Source organism: Ostrinia furnacalis, unplaced genomic scaffold (genome assembly GCF_004193835.3).
Source record: "Ostrinia furnacalis isolate ACB-3 unplaced genomic scaffold, ASM419383v2 OfSCF7469, whole genome shotgun sequence".
NCBI lineage: Eukaryota > Metazoa > Arthropoda > Insecta > Lepidoptera > Crambidae > Ostrinia > Ostrinia furnacalis.
This window is the reverse complement of record NW_021137708.1, coordinates 328254-348655: the sequence shown is the minus strand read 5'-3', so window position 1 is coordinate 348655 and position 20402 is coordinate 328254. Positions and strand designations below refer to the sequence as shown.

At 39.9% G+C, this 20402-nt stretch overlaps 2 protein-coding genes across 2 annotated transcripts; both read left to right on the top strand.

Annotated features, from left to right (window-relative positions):
* The first annotated feature begins 11971 nt into the window (after window positions 1-11971).
* On the top strand, window positions 11972-13133 carry LOC114364794 (uncharacterized). The gene is made up of 2 exons (XM_028321097.1): window positions 11972-12263; window positions 13000-13133. Exons 1-2 carry the CDS (start codon window positions 11972-11974, stop codon window positions 13131-13133), a joined length of 426 nt encoding a protein of 141 aa, XP_028176898.1.
* A 3609-nt stretch (window positions 13134-16742) lies between these two features.
* On the top strand, window positions 16743-17895 carry LOC114364793 (uncharacterized). Its single transcript, XM_028321096.1, has 3 exons — window positions 16743-16929; window positions 17177-17300; window positions 17652-17895. Exons 1-3 carry the CDS (start codon window positions 16743-16745, stop codon window positions 17893-17895), a joined length of 555 nt encoding a protein of 184 aa, XP_028176897.1.
* Window positions 17896-20402: the final 2507 nt, after the last annotated feature.

Sequence of the window (20402 nt, the reverse complement as noted above, 5' to 3'; positions counted from 1 at the left end):
GCAAGATAAAAACAAAGCCATTCTTTACACACCAGTTGGACGCCGGAGATGTTCAATTTCTGGACATCCGAACCACGTCCAGTTGCCCGGCGTTTACCGAACCTAGGGTAGACCCATTAAATAAAGTATAAAGCCCTTTTTCATTTGCATAACAAGCCGATTTATCGCTAGGAAACTTCAAGGTTTTTCTGCGGACCTAACCAGCTTTCTGACTTAAATACCTTAATGTTAGGATTTTTACCGCAAAACATGTAAAAAGGGGAATTTCACAGTGTTATTTATGACGACTTATGGAATAGAGATTAACTTCCAGTTAGTAAATGTAACGCACATTATACTCACACATACATATACAGTCACTAAGACTGATCTACGACGTAGCACTTTGAGATAATCACTGTTGCGTCTTATAATTAAGTGCGTCTTGAAAGAATGTTATTACCTGAAAGCAAGAAAAACATCAGATTAAACTCAGAATCCAATTTAAGGCTTGATTTCCTTTTAGGCTGACATCGGTGACCGACGACAGCGGCGCGCACGATTCTATGTAATCATCTGCCGCTGACGACGGCGTTGCAGCGCGGTGCTTTATAGAACATTGTGTTTATTCGTACGCTCGACCGATGTACGCGACCGACGTCAGCGCAGGAGGAAATCAAGCCTAAGAAAATAAAAGATTTATTAAATAATTTAAAAAACAACCGAAAAGAGAACCTACTCGTTTTTCTTTTTTCAAAGAAAATGTCTTACAATATCCTTAAACAAAAATTATAGCTCCAATATTTGTTCATTACCAAAACCTCAGACTATGCTTCGAAGTATTGATCACGTGTTAATTTAAAAACTCTATTAAAAATGTTGCCGGCTTAAGACAGCTCTTTACAGCCCCGACAGCCTGACCGCACTGCACCTTAATGTGAAAGCTTGTTGTGGCCATAAAACGGGCGGGTAAACTCCGGCTTTATTACGTAATTTCATGGCCCATCATTCCGGATTCATATTTTAATTTCAGTTTCGAAGAAAGTTTAAAACGGCGGCCGAGTGTCGTGCCAGGTAATTAGGAAGGTCAGAATTCAAAATGTTGGTCATTAAATATGACGTGCAGTTGTTTATGTTGGAAACATGTTGAACTTTTGTGGGTGTTTGGATAGGAGTCGCCACGGCTTCGTTGGAACTTCCTGCTTTGCAATCTCATGCAAAATTCATTATGGTTAATTAGGACTTTGGCCTTTAATTAGGGGGAATTGAGGAAAGTAGAGAAGACCAATCCCCAGCAATGGGACATAACAAGCTAAATAGCTTGTAAGTTCAACTTTTATTATTATAATACAACAGCAAACGGGTCAGAGCATTTTTATATGAAAATTTACTTAGAAAATATCAACTACGTCACGTTACAAAACGAAATTTACTTTTATTGTACCCGGTCAAAACTGCACTCGCATCTGAATAACAATACAAAACAACTTTAGTGAAAATTATCTAAGTACCGAATTAAGCTCCCGTAGCAAGCTACAACGTAGTACGCTACAATTTCAGATCAGTGCTACGAAGTTTCGTAGCACGTAGCCGACTACAATGGACTACGAAAGTTTGTCTAGTTATTAAAACTGTAATAATTATACATCATGTTGCAAAATTCGACGTGTCTGCCAGTATAAATAGACGCCCTGGGAAGTTGGAAGCTCATATTACTGCATAATACTGCGTACATTTCAGAATGTGCAATGTATGTAGTGAATGAAATAGTAGCCATTGTGCTCATCATTTTGAATTATTTAAGTGAATCATCAAATCTGTATTTAGAAACATGATACTTTGATGTTGAGAGCAACATTTGCATAAAACGTGACCCTAGTGATAATAGACACATTCACACATATCCAGACATGGGTTAACTTTCCGTAATTTTAAAGCGATTTCTCTACATAGACCATGTTTGTTCAGCAATATTTTATGAAGTGCTCAATAAAGATCCAAATATTTGTCAATATTTGAACGATATACGAATTTGATCGCAGTTCAATGGCCGCCGCCCCCGCCCCGATTCCAAATAACGCTCACGTTCCTCATCACGGGAACAGTACTGATGCAATACATAGATTTGGGCGAATCAATCAGACCGCGCTTCAGCCAAAGCGGATTCCGACCCCCCGATGACCGCTTCACTTAGTGACGTAGAGCTAAAAGAGCACAGCATCGATAAACTGATGAATTTTTAAACTGATTCTGGGAAATCTGACAAATTTATTGTAAAAGGAATTTAGAGCAGAATTATGGCGTGTCTCTAGGGCGTATAAATATAGAATTATTAATAAACTTTTACTTATTTCATTAAGACTCTTTTAAATAATAACTGAAAGCTTTTATATTTATATTAATATTGTAGGCAATTTTTTTCAGAAATCAGAAACTTTTGGATGATTTTAGTAGATTTTAAAGTTCAGTACAAGTGATTCTAAAAATATCCGCTAAATGTTGTCTGAATATACAAAGGATTTTAGCCTAAAACATTGATAAGAATTTAAACTTAAAGCCGCCAACTCTGCAACCATCAATATCCTTTCGATACATCCACGTATCTAATATAAACTCGACAACCTGTCGGCATCACTAGCCTCGCTTAGCAGGGTCATCCAAAAATACACCTCAGCGATCTAGATATAAAGTCCTAATTCCGACGCGATTCGCTTTCGCGGTGAAAGTGGGCTATAAATAAGAAGGAGGTTGTGGCTGTATTGTAGTCGAGGTGAATGTCACGGTATGGCCGGGATAAATCTGACCAGGTGAAATTATGTGAGATTGGAGTGGACTGAAATGGTGGATGCGTTGCTAGATGACTTGTTTGGGCATGTGCCGAATTTCATCATGGTATTTCTGCTGGCAGAGATTTTGATTAAATTTAGTTTTATTTAAATGGAGCAGGAGGCAAACGATTAAAGAGAGAGAGTTGGAAAAGATTACAGTTGATGCACATCAGACCATGCACTTTTTGTTCAAAAATAGCGTCTATTACAACCACACAAGTCATTACAGTGTTAAACTTGATGTGCTGTCATGTACTGTCGATAGCTCAATAATGTTGCAAAATACCACCTCCTACAAAAGATTATGTTATCTTGATATTTTAAGAAAATACTCCATCTAGGAAAGCGTACCAACCATGATTCTAGAATATTCATTGCAATAAATCTTCATCATTTACTTGCGAATTAACTTCACTTACAAGCCCGTAGATATGTATGTGATATAGCAACGTAACGTCGTATGCAGTGCAAAATGTTGTGATTGTAAAATTGGCGTTCTATATTTAGCCTGAGGTCACACGGGCGGAACGTCATTTCCGTGCAACGTTTGGACACAAGAGAAGTTTACACAGTAGGTCATCTCATAATACTCGTAGACAAATAAATGAATATTTTGAACTAAGATTTTCATTAATGATTTGAGATCATAAGCTCCAGGTAATATTTATCTAGCAGCCTGAGAGAGGCGCCTCAATGTTCATGGAAATCAAAATTATAAGCGGCAGGTGCCAATAACTGTTAACATTAACATCTCTACGCACATCAGCTGGGTATCCTTACAAATGGAAATAAGTTTTCAAACAACGTTGATTGAACGAACATTCTTAGTCAGATTACATTATACATATAGCCGTGACATTTCAACGAGATTTTGCCGTCTGTGGTCAGAGGCTGACTAGAACAGTGTTTTAGCTATTCGAGGTAGATAAGAGGTACATTTACCTAAATACATACCTCATAGAAGGTAAACTGCTCGATTAAGTTCGCCTTATGTTCAAATTTTGGCATTAAAGTAAATAAATATTATTGTTACACTCTGATACATAAATTATGTAAACTGTGCCTTAGTTTGGAGCTTACTGTATCAAAATCCCTTATGACCCGCCTCGGACACAGGGGCACGTCAACTTTTTCGATTACATGAGGTGTCAAACACACCGCCTTACGGGTGGTGCTTTATTTGTATCGCATTCTAATAGCGGAATATTTTTATATGGTTTTGATTATGTAACGGAAAATATAGAAATATTACTAGCACGTTGAACTTGATTTTATATTATAAAACTAACTTGCCCGCGGCTTCACCCGCGTGAAATTTAGTTTGTCACAGATCGTCATAAAATATAGCCTATATGTTATTCTGGGTTATAAACTGGGCTATCAACGCACAGCCCAAACCACTGGACGGATCTGGCTGAAATTTGGCATGCAGGTAGATGTTATGACGTAGGCATCCGCTAAGAAAGGATTTTACGAAACTCCACCCCTNTTTACCCCAAAAATGGGAGTGTCACACGGCGCTGGTAACACTAAAGCGGGTGGAGGGGCGCGGGCGGGGAAGTATTTTGGACACAACTTGCCGCGTAGAAAAAATGTTATTGAACACTCCTTCTGGTTTGTTCCGTATTCTGAGCTTAAAACATATCCCACAATTGAAATATCAGCTCTAAAAGGTATTTTGGGGCCAGTCGAAGGACTTACTAATCTAGGTATTATTTATTATACCTACTAGTATCTAGACCAGCGTTAAGCATTTAGGCCAAAATTTTATATTGTTAATAATTGTACCATGTAAATTACTCCAGAATGTAAATTACCGTTGCCAATTTCCTAAGAAAATGCAAAAAGGAAATGCCTTAACAAAATCCAAGTAATCTTTCTCCAAAACTTTCCGTAGGACTTAATAGGATCTGATAACAAAAAAAACCTGCACACGATCGTCCCTTCTAAACATTCGTACGTGCACACCCTTTCCTAAAAATAGCCCGCTTACCACAATGCTGTTTTTTGCGCGGCGCAAAAGATAAACGTGTATGTCAAAAGTTACCTTCAGAGATGCCACGGATATTTGAGAATATCCGAAATAGTAATCCGATTATTTGTTATACCTGTCTTGGCTACTCCTACATTAAAGAGGAAAATCTATTGATAAAATCAACTGCGAAGGTAAATCTTACTTTGTTTTGTCATAATGCAGAGTTAATTGGATTCGTATTCAGAGATCTAAATCAGTTAAAAATATATATTTATATTGTACACTCGAAGTCACAAGACTCTAGCATAAATGAAAATGCTCATCAATTTATTTTGACCCTTGTTTATTAAAGACATACCAAAACCCACTGGCAAGATTTGTCATTCTGTGAAGCTTCAGCTAAACCAATGCGTGCAGATCGCGTCGGCGATGGCGATCACTGCGCGTGCATAGGCCAATGACAGGGCGCGCGTCCTGAAGCTATAGTGGTTCACACGTTCTCCCTTACTAAAGTATCCGAACCCCTCATCATCCCATCACTATTACCCACGGCTCAGCGCGATTCGTTTAGTCGGGCAAAACAAACCAGTAGTCGCGTTGACTTATCCCCGTTCTCCCCATTTGCGGCGATGGCATGCTGTTTGTGAACCTATTTACCCGCATTCCCTCAGCTCACACGAATGCTCGCTGCTAAACGGCGAGCATAAATTTTTGTTTAAAGTTCTTCTTAAGAACAGCATTCAGTTTTGCTTGAGGAAAGTGAAAATTTCGAGTTATTTCGCACTATTTTGTTTTTATATTATTATACAACGAATCGCCTGTTCAAGAATTTTTAGTGCAATTTTAAACGCGTTAAACCCATTGGTATAGGCCTGAGGAACAAAATGCACTATGGGTTGATTCTGGGCAGCACTTGGTCCAACTTCCATACATGGATTGGCAGTATTGGCACTATCCTTTTAAAAATTTGATCAAGCAACGTTTCACTTCTATTCGAACAGTCCACACACGAGAATTGTTCTTTAAATAGTATACACATTACACCATACTGAGGAGAATGAATGTACGAGTTGCTTAGCTGTGTACTTGGCCCGACAACCAGTCACATCATAGTCCCATCATCACTAGCGACTGAGTTTCTTGCGCTGCTTCTTCTCTGCACCAACCAGCGACCACGACAGTGTGCAGTGGTAGGATTAATACTAGGACGTGTAAAAGTGCTTTTTAAAAGCTTATTTGCAAAAATAAATGAGTTTTTTATGAGTTTCATACGATAAAGTCTGAACGAAACGTCCCGAGAAACTGCCTTTCTCCTGAAAGCTCAGAAAGTGTGCCAGTAAACTGTAAAATACCCTTTTAGGTGCAGCACTATCGTGTTCTTATTTAATGATGGAAGCGTTCTGTGTGCCTACCATGAGTTTACGTTAGGTGTGCTCGCTAGCGACTGCGTAAAAAAATGACATTTAAATGTATGACATATTGTGCAGCGCCCCTAGTGGCTACTTTCAAGAAATAAGATCTTCATAGAGTTTTTTGACGTATTCGCTAGCGAGCTCACCTAACGTAAACTCATGGTAGGCACACTGTTCAGTAATGGATCCTCTTGCTAATTTTCACGAAGCAATTTGTACTTGACAACAAAAATGTAGGTATACTTATAATAGGAAAAAGAAAGTGACGTTGCTAACGGCGCAAGCCTTCATGCTTTCTACTTTACTGCTATGGGGTGTATTTTGTGGGAACCTTTAATTTTATTCGAATAGTTTTATTATAGTCTTCTTTTTCATATTTACATAGGTACATATTACGCAAACAAAACAAAAATATGGTAGGTATCTTTTTTGTTTCATTACATTCACTTCAAAACATCACTAACTCGTAATTAGAAAGAATGAATAAATGTTATACATTAAAATAAGGGAAAAACGTGACCAATCGTGCCGTGCAATATAATGCATCATAAAGTAATACATCTTCGCAGCATCTGCAATTACTGACTTGAGTAATGATGTACAATATAATCCACCGATAGATTATATCCAGGATTAGGATTCGCCTAATTCGATACTATGCTAGTGTAATCTAGTATTACCTTGGATTTTGGAATCAATCGAACCGGGACTGCCCGCTCATTATACAAAGTATTGGGTTACGATGATCGGGTTGAGAATCTTGGACATGGGTTAACGTTATTTAAGTAATTGTATATTATGTGGTTTCGAGTAAGTTTATCTAGCCCCAAAATAGTGTTATGGTTGCTAGCTTAATACCCAGACCCGTCACAGAAATTAAAATCATCATTTCAATTTCTGCCCGGCCGGGAATCAAACCCGGGACCTCTCGGCATAGTAGGTAGTCAGTTTTAGAACCACTACACCAAACGGCTGACAATGTTTTCAGTTGTGTTGATGACATGTTACCAGCTTCTAGAAAGCAGCGAAAGGCCATAGGTAGGCAGTTTGCATCTAGCGGTGTCCCAAAAACTTATCAAAGTCATCATTCCGTTGAGTGTACTCCAAGCTCCAGGATGCTGTTTAATACAGTGTGAGTCACGTTAAAGTGTACATATGAAAATAGATGAAACTAGACCTATTTTTATCGACAAAAAAGAGGTCAAAAAATTTTTGAGAGTTTTTTTAAATTTTTTATAGAAGTTTTTTTCCTCCAATTACTTATTGTAAAAAAAAAACGTAATAACTTTTAAACTAAGCGGTATATCCTGATGAAATAAAAACAGTAATAATGCTTAATAACAGACGATACTGAAAAAATACATAAAATACCCAGAAAATGCCAACAAATAATAAAAAATGATACTATTTGAAAAAAATATGCTTAAAAATTCGTATTTTTTTTATTATTTGATAAATTTCTCCAAAAAATGCCCCTATAACAGGTGGTTTTTATTACTTTGTATTATTTTCTATCATATTATCTTTTTAAAACCAAAAATCGCATGTCTCTATCCCTATTACAACATTTGCTATGATCGTTTGAACAAAGGCCTGCCACAACATTATTCTCCGCTACAGGTAGAGACAATTTTAATTGTAACCAAAATTCTTATTTTACTTCGAAATCTTTTGTTTTTATTTGAAATCTAACTTGTCTTTATCAAAATTACAAATCTAGAGTCATTTTCAGTTTCGTTGATAACGAAGCGTTGAATGGCGCGCCCGGAGAGGCTTAGTTCAAACGATCATTGCAAACGTTGTGATAGGGATAGAGACATGCGATTTTTGGTTTTACGAAGGTAATACGATAGAAAATAATACAAAGTAATAAAACCCCCGGTTATAGGGGCATTTTTTGGAGAAATTTATCAAATAACCAAAAAAACACGAATTTTTAAGCAGATTTTTTTCAAAAAGTATATTTTTTTATTATTTGTTGGCCTTTTTTGTGTATTTTATGTATTTTTTTAGTATTGCCTGTTATTTAGCATTATTACGGTTTTTATTTTATCAGGATATACCGCTTAGTTTAAAAGTTATTACGTTTTCTTTACAATAAGTAATTGGAAGAAAAAAAATTCTATAAAAAATAAAAAATAAATCTCAAAAAAATTTTGACCTCTTTTTTGTCGATAAAAATAGGTCTAGTTTCATCTATTTTCATATGTACACTTTAACGTGACTCACACTGTATAATAGGCTAATAAAGTCAGCAAAACTATGAGTACTCGTATATCTATGACAATTACACTGGCATGTTATTTGACAAAATATGATCTAGTTCAAAAATGCACCCTAAGGACATGTTTGCAAAAGGTCACCGAATAAAAATTGAGTGCGGGATTGCATTAGGAATTCGCCCACCGAGTAATATGGCCGCTCGCCGCGTAATTCCTCGCTGGTTACAGTTTAATTTCGTTCTCCGAGCTTGGCCTGTGGAGTTATTTAGCAGTCGGTTTCGCCATGAAAAATGCAATTTTGAGGTGGAATTTGATTTAGGTAACCTGAGTGGATCTAGTTTAGATGTTATGATTTGTCGTATTTTGAAAATGGCGTATGCGCGAGCGCCGGTTTTGGGTTGTGAACCGTTTTTAAGAATTTGATAGTTTCTCGCAGGGGCCATAGCACACATTGCGTTGCGGCGGCGGTGCGACGGCGCCGGAGCGATGTCGTTGCGTCATCTATTCGTCTTTCACAGATGTGATGTTAACTACTGGCACACGATCTGCGTGGCGCGGCGTGTCGCCCGAAATGACGAAATCTCTGCGGTGCGGCGCCGCAACGTATCGTGTGCTTTGGCATTTACAGTATAAAAATATTGTTACAGAACATTGTGTTATTTTAAATAAAATGTAGCAAGGTGATTAATTTTCAGAAATAGACAAGAATAACAACAAGACATGAATTGAATAAGACGCTGAAATGATTTGGTTTAACGCTATAATATGAAATCTTGATCCCTTTACCCACTATTTTACTGCTGACTTTAACCTCAGAAAATAGGACATCACAACGTCATAGCAATTACAACCCTTCAGTTCTGATTCTCTATGAAAATCAAAGCTCAACAATTCAAAGGAGTACCGTCAGCGTTGGAACTAAATAATTCGTCACTTTATTTCCTAGGGGCTTAAACGGACTCGCTGTCATAGTGCTGACCGTACTTTGTCTTTGTGTTTCTCTTTTAACGTTTAGTGGCGATGCTTTGACAACTTAAATTACTTGCCAGCCGCACTCCAATTTCAATCTAAAGGCGTTATAAAACGTAGATTGGCTCCCCATCTCTATTCGAGTCAAGTTTACAACGTAAGGCACTCAGCGCATCTGTTGGATAATAGCTGCATCTGTCGTTACGGATTGAAGTCTTTATTGCATACTTATTCGTAGCAGCCGTATAAAGTCTCTTGAGCCACTCTTTGTGGGTTAACTTCACCCTTATGCGGTGCCGTTTAAAGATGTTGGTTCGACGTTATAAGGGAATTTATCTAAGCAGATGCATGTAGTCGGTGCTGTTAAAAATCAGCCAGGCCAACTGTTGCCATGCCTCACTGGAGGTGAGGAGTTAACATTCGTCGTAGACACTCGTAGTAATTCTCGTAGCATTCGTAGTCGCAAACGCTTTGGCTTTGTGGCGTAGTGGAGAATTTGTAGTGCGTGCATGTTCGTCAATTGAATGGAGTAGTTTTATTTTCACTCTTACATGTAAAATGAAAAAGCATGATGATTTGCAATGATTGACTACTATTTCCCAATTTTTCTTTTTTCGTTTTGTTACTCCACAGCCAATTGTGAACTGCTAGTACTTACGACGAAAAATCTAGACATAGGTAACTCAACAATGCGTCAATTCAGTAATAACTCATGTGAAACGCCGGCTCATTAAGTTAATTTGAAATTGACTTCGCCCGAGTGAATTTCGCTTTGGCGTAAAGGCTTGTGTCCTCTTTCAAAACCGGGACAAAAATTACTTAGAGAAGATTATACATACAGTACGTTTTATTTATCAAGTCTAGTTAAACCAACACTGGCTATTCTCCCTACCCTACGCTGGCCTGTACTGAATCTCGCCGATACCGGTTGAAATATGAATATTGTCGCACAGTTTGAGCAGTCGGGTCACGATTATCGTGCTCATAAATACGCGGTCTGTAGTGCAACAGCTCGACTGGAAACACAATGAGACGAAACGCAATGTGCAGGCAATAAATCCTCACTGTCTGAAGACTAGTTTAAAATTTAAACATTTATTTTAAAACATACGCTTGGGAAAAGAGAGAATTATTTGTAGTTAGTATGTTATAACGTATACACGTTCATTCAATTTGTTATTACAGTCGATGCCAAGTTGAGAAAACAGAAACGCAAAATGTAACGTCCAGTCGTCCACCCACAAGGTGGAGCGACGACATCATCGTAATGCGACGCAGGCTGCTAGCCCGCTACCAACAGGGCAACATGGAAAGCATTGAGGGAGACAGTTTAGCAGTGGACATCTTATGGCTGAGATGATGATGATGATGAAAGTTGAGAAAAAATGTCTCAATTCAGTTATTGAGAAAAAATGTGTCCGGAAAATTATTATTTCCTTTTAAGAACACTTTTTGGGACGTCGTTTTTTAGTTCATGAGAACTTCCCTAAACTTACTAAACCTAAATTTTAAAAATCCATAATTATTTTTTGTTCTTAGTCTTACCTATTATTATGCTTAATTCANAGCGGGTGGAGGGGCGCGGGCGGGGAAGTATTTTGGACACAACTTGCCGCGTAGAAATGTTATTGAACACTCCTTCTGGTTTGTTCCGTATTCTGAGGTAGTACATTATAACTCAATGTCTAAAACAAATATTTTCGAAGTGTTTGTTAACATCGAAATTAGGATTGTTACTTCACTACGAAACTCAATCTGACCAATCAATGACTCAATCTACCACTATGACCAAATTAATGTTATGATAAATTAGAATAATTATTTAATTTGTTAAAATACTGGGAGCCCAAGTTGGGAGCATAGTTGACAGTTTATTTGACAGACTTGAAAAGGCGTCTCCCTGACAGAAGAGTAGAGACAACCGAGAATACTTACTCCCTTGAAGCCTTTTTCTTTACCATTCCCATTTTATTTGTGGTCGGCCATGGCACGATGGAGTCGGCCCTCCTTATCATGCGTCCCCAGACGGCTCGGTCCTGGTCTCTTGGTTGACTAGGGTTTCTTTGAGGTCCATTACTACGGACATCCAGAATAGTATTGCAAATAAATCATAACGAGCCACCTAATCATTCAAGAGCATCCCAAGAGCCATGATTCACTGAAAAATTTACTAACTTTTATTAAAGTACCTTAGGTTGGCACGAACGTTGACGTTTACAATAAATGTCCAAGTTAATTTCTTGCAATGTTTGGAACTAATGTTTAATTAACAGTATAATTAACCAATTAATAAAGCAAATTCATCAACATCTGCATCCCCTGCAAGCTAATAAAATTACTCTTTAGCCGCGTTTTAATCAAAATGTTGATAATCAGCAGACAAGAAGGTAAAGTATTATACAGAAAATTATACTGAAAAGAAATCTAAAAGCAACTTTTTGCACTGATGGAGCGGCGTTCTAATAATTTAAAAATTAATGGCTTATAAGATAGTGCTCATGCCGAGTAACGACGATGTTTTAAAGTTTAAAAGAGATAGTTACCTAATATCTTTTCATGCTTTATGCCCCACAGCACCGTGCTAAAATGTATTTTGGAAGAATAACAGCGATCCTCCTGATCTGTCGCGTCGAGTCGCTGCTAGCTTGTTGGGGCGGCGGTAAACAGCCGGACGATAAAAACCACACTAGGTATAATCCCAACGATAAAAAGATTTGGGGTGGCTGGGACCCACCCGGGGGGGCCAAGGGAGCATGGAAGGAGTACTTGTTGACGCACCACCAGGCGCTCTATGGGAAAGGAGCTCCTTACGACCCAGCTTTGCACGGACCTAAGCCGTACGGTATAGGTATACCTGGCTGGCCTCCCAACTGGAACGGTAAGTCCATGAAGTTACGAGTATATAAGATTTTAAACTGTCGCATTCCATTTTAACTAAGATAGAGAAACACGGGTCTCTCGACGCGAGCCGCCCGCGCCAGTCTAGTTGTGTCAAGCCGTGATTCCTTCCCCACAATGTAAATTCTCTTTCCATGAAGTTTTCTTAAAGGTCATTCATTATTATTTTTCTCTGTAGTATTAATCCAGTTAAGTAAGTCAAACTGTAGACCCTGGCTACACAGAAGTTGCGAACGAGAGGTGGGAATAGCCCCGTTCCAACGCGCAACGTGGACGGCATTAGGTTCATCATCATCATCATCATTTCAGCCACAGGACGTCCACTGCTGAACATAGGCCTCCCCCAATGACTTCCACATCACACGGTTGGTAGCGGCCTGCATCCAGCGCCTTCCTGCTACCTTTATCAGGTCGTCGGTCCACCTTGTGGGTGGACGTCCCATGCTGCGTTTTCCGGTACGTGGCCTCCATTCCAGAACCTTGCTGCCCCATCGACCGTCAGTTCTGCGTACTATGTGCCCTGCCCACTGCCACTTCAGCCTGCTGATCCGTCGGGCTATGTCAGCGACTTTAGTTCGTTTACGGATCTCCTCATTTCTGATTCGATCTCGTAAAGATACACCGAGCATAGCCCTCTCCATAGCACTTAGGTAGGCATTAGGTTAAAGCAACAATATTTCTAGATCACAGCTGTGTAACGCGAATGTTGTCTACAGGTCTTGGATACCCACTCACTGGTATGGAGCCGCCGCCTTGGGCGTACGTGCCTAAGAAGATAGGCAAGCCGTCGTTGTGCTACGAACCGCCAAAGCTCGGAAACTGTAATCCTAAAAAATTACTCACTCGGTGAGTGTCACATATTTATAGGTGAAGCGCTTTACTCAGCCAGTGCCTGAGGTATGGAAGCAAACATAAAAATTTGGTACAAGTTCTCCACATGGGCAAAATTAACTCATAGTCATAAATAATAAATAAATAAATATCCTTGGACATTTTACCCTGCGCTTCTAGTCCCAAACTAAGCAAAGCTTGTACTATGGATTCGGTACTAGACAACGGATATAAACATACTTAAATACTTTTTTTTTTGTAAATATAACCGCCTCTGTGGTCTAGTGGTAAGACCACCTGCTTCAGACGCAGAGGTCCCGGGTTCGATTCCCAGTGGGGGCAGATTTTTCTGTTCGGTTTGGTTGGNAGTGACGTCACGGACGTTGACAGCTGCGTGTACGTTAGCGTTCGCTGCGCGAATTTTAATATATTAGCACTGTTTAGAATTAAGTAAATCTAGCGATTTCTTGCCTGGTGGGACTCCAAGTGTGTGCATTATAAATTGGCAAAATCAGTGACGATTTAAAACACAGATTCAGTGCATCATAATATTTACTCTACACTCATACCCGCACGTTTAAAATAAACGAAAACAATAACATTATAATACATAAAAATAGTGTTAAATAGAACTAGTAAGCAAATACCATTGCAATGGCTCCAAAGTGCAACGCCTGTGGAAGATTCTTGGCGGCGATCGAGGCGGTGACGTGCCCGAAATGCACTGCAACGAATCACAGGGCCTGTGTCGGCGTTCCCCCGTCGGCACAAGTGGATAGCTCGTGGCTGTGCCCTGAATGCAGAGCCAGGATGCCAAGGGCCAACGCAGACAGCACCCCTGTGCGACGAGCAGTCGGTATGCAGATGCACAACATGGACGTTTCGGGCCAGGAAGACCAGCTGAACACCACTGCACTCGACACGACTGTAGAACTGCAGACGATACAAGAACTCAGCCTGGATATCCGCACTTTTCGCGAGAATATGAAGAGAGCAAGCGAGGAGTGCAAAGTGTGGAAGGCAGAGATGGCAGAGCTTCGGTCATTTATGACATCGATCGGAGATAGGGTGACACAATTGGAGGAGCGGATCGGCATCGTTGAGAGCCAGATGTCCTCTCAAAGAGCGGACGATGGTGCCATTAAGTCTCTGGAGTCTACCGTTTCGCAGCTGAAGAGGGACCTCAACGAGCGGGATCAAGAGCTGCTCCTCAACGATGTGGATATCGCTGGAATACCCGAGGAGGAAGGCGAAAGTGTCCAGCATCTAGTGTTGGCCTGCGCGGCGAAGCTGGGTGTCCCTCTGGATGAGAGGGACCTTGTGAGCTGCCGGAGGGTGGGCTTGACTAGGCAGCCAACAGAACCGGTGCCACGTCCTCGTGCAATCACCGTGCGGCTGGCACGACGTTCCACCCGGGACCAAGTGCTGAAGGCAGCTCGGGTTCGGAGAAGCTTAACCACGGAAGGACTAGGTTTGCGTTCATCTCCGCGGCCTATGTATGTTAATGAGAGGCTAACAAGGGAAAACCGCCAGCTATTCAACCAGGCTCGGGAGTTAGCCAGGAAGACCGGCTGGCGGTTTGTCTGGACTCGTGAGGGCCGGGTCTACGCCCGCCAGGAGCACGGCGGGCCTGCAATGCGCATCAGGTGCGAAGAAGATGTAAGGAGGGTTTTTGGAGGGAAAACGGTTTGAGAAACCTAGCCTAAACATTTCTCTGTTGATCGAATTACTGTGTCCAATCGATGTTTATTTGTTTTATTGTTTACTGTCTAATTTGTTTTTGATTTGTGTGGTCGTTTCTATTCTTGAGACTGAGCAGTGTTATCTTTTCGCCTACACATACTTGGTACTGCATATTATTATTTTCATATTTATGATTTCATTTCGCCCGCAACATTTATTCCGCTTTATTTACACATTCACTATTAAATATATTAGACCTACACACTATTACAATTTACACATAGATCCGCACTCACAAAACCGGTTTGCTATTTTCTGTCACTCGCGTCGCAGTCGAATTACGCCTACTAACCGCAGTTCAACAGCTACAATACGTACGCATCGAATGATGATTAAAATNGTTCCTCCGTGGTTGAGGATTCCGGGTGAAGCTCGCTTCCACCTTCGGCCTGATCGTCACTTACCATCAAGTGAGATACAGGCCAAGAGCTTCCTCGTTGTGGATAAAAAAAAATACATAGGTACATATTATACATAGAAAACACCCAGTCCATTACAAACAATTATGTTCATGCACACAAATGTTTGTATTGTGCGGGAATCGAACCCGCAACCTCCGGAATAGTAGTCCGCTTCGAACCACTACACCAAACGGCCGACAAAATAAGAAGTACCTTTATTCCTTCTCCGTTCCAGATACGGCTACAACCCTTTCCTGGACAAATGTCTGCCGTACACCTACACCGGCTGCAACGGCAGCAGGAACAAGTTCCTCAACGAGGCGACCTGCATCAAGGTGTGCATGACGGACCCTCAGTCCGGCTGCGAGCACGACTCCGCGCTGCCGATAGACAGCTTCGTGTGGGCGCGCCGCTGCGGGTACTCGGACGACGAGCCTAACGAATACGATGAAATAAAAAGTTAATAAATTCCGATATTAGTTAGGCAACTTTCCTTGAATTCCCGTTTCCCCGTTTTTAACTCGATACTGGCAAGAGGTATAGCGTAGCTATAAAAAAATCTACGTTTTTACACCACCTACTCGTTGAGAAGTCTAGAAGCCACTAGTCGTGGCTACAAGCGTTGTGGATGATCGCAAACCGCGAAAGCCAAGAAAAAAAACAAGAAATGGCCACAAAGTTACTTTTTTTTTGACGATCCTAACGAATACGATGAAATAAAAAGTTAACGATAAAAAATCTACGTTATTCATTTCATATATTATCGCTCATTTTTAAACGACAAATCTTAGTCGCATGAGCTTACGCGTAAATTCGGCGCGATAAAAGCTTACCGTGGCGCGTTATCCTGTGTTTCGAGCCCAACGAATATGACTATGGTAAATAGAAAACATAATAAAGAAAGAACGATTTCAGCTGATGTTTTTTTCTATTGTACCTAACTAGCTTTAGAGTTAGGAGTGGTTCCCCATAGCTATCATATTATCAAGTCGCAATCTAGGTAATAAAATATCATTAGTTATTTAAAAGTCGTAAAGATTCGTTAAGTAATTCCCCACCAGAAGAATGATAAAATTTTACTCGTCTGAAATTTATTTCTATGCTATAATGTCATAAAAATACATCATGCCCTAATTGTCCCAAGTTAAAAATTAAATCTAACGACGAAGCTTTCATACTTGAATCTATTAACAGAACTTTGTTAGCTACGAGTAGTGTGAAATTAACCAATTAATGTTACCTAATAAGAATTTCTCTCGCATCCATGTTTCTCAATTTCTTGGGAAGTATTGGTAGCATGGACTCTTGTCACTCTTGTGTGCACGTGATGTACCTACCTAAATAAATAATTTCTGAATGCTCGCACAAAAATGTTGAAGTTTACATTGATTGGCTTTCTTATATTCTGTCAAATTGCTCCAATATGGGCTTGCCACGGAGGTGGCTCATCTGAAGAAGACTTCTTCGTGCCCGTAACGAGCAAAATGACCAATCCCTACAATAAGCATATCTGGTACGGCTGGGACGCACCGCCCGAGGCTAAAGGCGCCTGGGCTCAGTGGATGGCGAAATACCAACAGGCCATAGCTGGGAAGGGCGGCCCCTACAATCCCAGTATACATGATAAGCCGTATGGACAAGATGTAAAAGACTGGCCTGCGGATTGGGGTGGTAAGTAACATGTAAACAAAAACGTGACATTTGTAGTAGCTTCGTGAAGGGATTTCGAGATTTCAATCGTTTTGCCATCTTGTCTAGAGGACTGGGTAACATTCGCACGCGGGAGAAGCCGCGAACAAAAGTTATCAATTTACAATCAATTCAAATACCGCAGTCGAGGTCTATCCTTTTGGCTAGTGTTATATCACTAAAATATGTAACTGTAACACTGTAATCATGAAAACTAATCGTTCCTAAGTTCTGGGGCCACCTCGGGATGGTATGATGCCGCCGCCGTGGGCATATGTGCCAAAGAGGTCGGGCAAACCAGCGCTTTGCTATGATCCTCCGCTATACGGCGATTGCAGCTCAAACATATACCGGTGAGTACGTACGTCCAGATGCAAATACTTGAATAACTTAAGAAACCATTTGACGTGTCTATGAAGGTTGCCCTCGATTTTCATGATCCCATCATCAGATCCTGACATGGTAACAATGGGACCACGAACCACCTCAGGAACCCTATCGAACTTAAAAAGCATTTTGGAAATCGGTACATACTTATTTGCAGTTCTGCTTCTTCCTTTTCTTTAAGTCGGTTAAAAAAGGAACAGTACTAAACGCACCAAACGCTCTAACTTTAAATAATTTAATGTTAAAATAAGCTCGACTTGGCGGGGGCACTGCCGTGCCCCCCGATTTAGAATTTAAGTTAAATTCTACTTTTCCAGTTACGGTTACAACAGTTTCACTGAAGAATGCCTTCAGTTCTCGTACTCGGGCTGCGGGGGCAACATGAACAACTTCGTCGAATGGGAGAGGTGCCGAGACACGTGCATGGGCTCACCCAAGTTCGGATGTAACGACGACTCCAAGATACCGATCGACACCATCGTAGGGGCGCGCCGCTGCGGATATCAGGATGACGTGCCCAATGACTATTTGTCAGTAAGAGACTATCCGGGCAGTAAGTAGTTGATGTGCTTTCTAATATTAAGCCATAACTACTTACAAGGCTACTTAAATTAAAAGGAGTTTGAAGTGGATTTTTTTAACTGTTTTAATTTGCTTAAACTTATGACGGCCAGTTCGCGAACACTTAATTATTGTTAATAATCTAGAATCATTATGTAGGTGGCTATTTCTCATCGCCACGGTTCTCATCGTCACCTTCGTGGCGAATTTTATTTCTAACTTATTTCAACTTTTTGTAAACAAAAATTGTAGCGCTTGATGTGAAGATTGTATTCTCAGTAAATCAGTCAAATAGTGAGTCTCGTTTGGAAGCTTTAACGTTTTGAATTTTTTGATGCCACGAAAGTGATTCTGTACTTCACAGCAATATTTTTTTCAAACTTTACTACTGTAAATGACTCTTAAGTATTTATAAAACATATATTTTGTCTTATTTTCATAGATAAATAGCAATAACATAATATAAATAAGTACCTACTTAAATACAAGCTAAAATTTTACCGATTACGTCACTTACTAAGTTACAAGATTCTACGCAATCGGTTTTAAGGGTGACACTGGTGGCATTCTGAAATGCTAAAGAAGCAAAAAACGGATTATCAGTACCTCAATAAAAAAGAACTCTAACTGATTATCAGTCCCTCAACAAAAATATATTTTTTATTTAAAGTTTGATCACTACATGCCCGGACACACTGTATATTAGACCTACACACCACTATAATTTACACTTAGATCCACACTCACAAAACCGGTTTGCTGTTTTCTGTCACTCGCGTCACAGTCGAATTACGCCTACTAGCCGCATTTCAATAGCTACGTATCGAATAATGATCAAAATACGACGTGTGCCGATCGGTACTAATACATTTTACAATAATAAGATTACCGGGCACGAGTAAACAACGTAAGCTACAGTTGGGTTTACTTAATGCTGGTTCTCTCGGTACACGTCACGATGAGTTTATAGTGGCTGTGGAAAAGCATCACGTCGACCTACTGGCAATAAACGAGACGTGGCTGCGTGAGGGACAGGACGCGCGCGCACCGGCGGTGCCGGGATACAGACTGAGACACGTTCCGCGACCGAGCTCCGTGCGCTCGCGCGGCGGTGGAGTAGGTTTTTACGTGCGCCGTGGACTGAGCGCGCGGGTTCTGCCACNCGCGCGGCGGTGGAGTGGGTTTTTATGTACGCCTAGGAGTGAGCGCGCGGGTTCTGCCTCACCCTCCATCGGAAAATGTCGAGCAGATGTGGTTATGCCTAACAGTGAGTGGAAGGAAGATAGTTATAGGGACTGCGTATAGGCCGCCGTGGCTTAATATTGATATATTTCTCGATGCGGTGTCTTTGTCATTGGAAACGTTTACATGGTGTGACAATGTTATATTATTGGGTGACTTTAATGTTAATATGCTTAGTGTACATGACAATAACTGTATTAAGTTAGGTAATTTTTTGACATGCAATAGATTGGTTCAATGCGTACATAATCCAACACATTTTACGTCACACAGCGAAACATTGATAGATTTAGTTTGTACGGATATAAATAAGTCTAACATGTTAAGTTTTCAATGGCAAAGTTTCAAATAAATTGTTTAAATTTTAGAGGTAGAAAATATTGTTCAAGCAAGCGACGGTATGTCTATGGATAATCACAAAAAGTTACGTATTTTTTTCGCGAAGCGACGATCGACCTATCTCACCTCCCCAATGGTCAAAGCGCGACTGACGTTAATGGAATAGAATGCTGTGATTGGTTGCTGGTGTTCGGTTTAACGGCAATCTTGTATTATTACTCAAAATTTTAGGTACCTAAAATCGTGTGACCAACGTATTTCGCTTTCTCAATTCAAAATAATTATAAGAAGATATTTTTTTGATTATTGTGTGGAAAGTATATTTAATTACGATGATTTTAGTATATGCTACACACAAATTGAATGAAAATTGTGAATGCAGTAACCAAATGTTTCATTGCAACCGAAGGTGTGACACGATGAGAACGCGAAAAATGACCCCGTTTTTTATCGTTTTATGTGATTTTTTCATATTATATTTGCTTCTATTACGATAAAATTTATTTTGTATGTAGCTAAATAGATATTTTATCATCTGATTTCAAAGTTATTGTTCTAACTTATACCGTTTATGAACAATTATTGTGTGACCATCAAATTTGAGTGTAAATGAGAAGTACCCAGGTACACAACATTCAGCTTTAAAAAACACAAACAGATTTATTAAAACTTCTAAAAGACGCTTTACTTTCCCGCCAAGCCTGACAGACAGAAGTACTCGAACGAAAGGAAAAGGAAATGAATAGAAGCGTTCCGTTTCACGACATATTATTATTATGAAATAATTTATCAAAATGTATGAGTGTCGATTATGATTTTAAAAAACTTCAGTGTTCCTTACGAATGGTTTAATAAAACGAAAATAAATGTATCATTGGAATACTTTAAAAATACTAATTAAAATTACACTTTGTTACCTCTAAATT

Bases quoted from the DNA above. Each gene is read 5' to 3' on its own strand.
- LOC114364794 (XM_028321097.1), top strand. From the start codon at position 11,972: ATGTATTTTGGAAGAATAACAGCGATCCTCCTGATCTGTCGCGTCGAG. The intron at 12,264-12,999 runs GTAAGTCCATGA...TGTTGTCTACAG, and splicing joins CTGGCCTCCCAACTGGAACG to GTCTTGGATACCCACTCACT.
- LOC114364793 (XM_028321096.1), top strand. From the start codon at position 16,743: ATGACCAATCCCTACAATAAGCATATCTGGTACGGCTGGGACGCACCG. The intron at 16,930-17,176 runs GTAAGTAACATG...ATCGTTCCTAAG, and splicing joins CTGGCCTGCGGATTGGGGTG to TTCTGGGGCCACCTCGGGAT. The intron at 17,301-17,651 runs GTGAGTACGTAC...CTACTTTTCCAG, and splicing joins TGCAGCTCAAACATATACCG to TTACGGTTACAACAGTTTCA.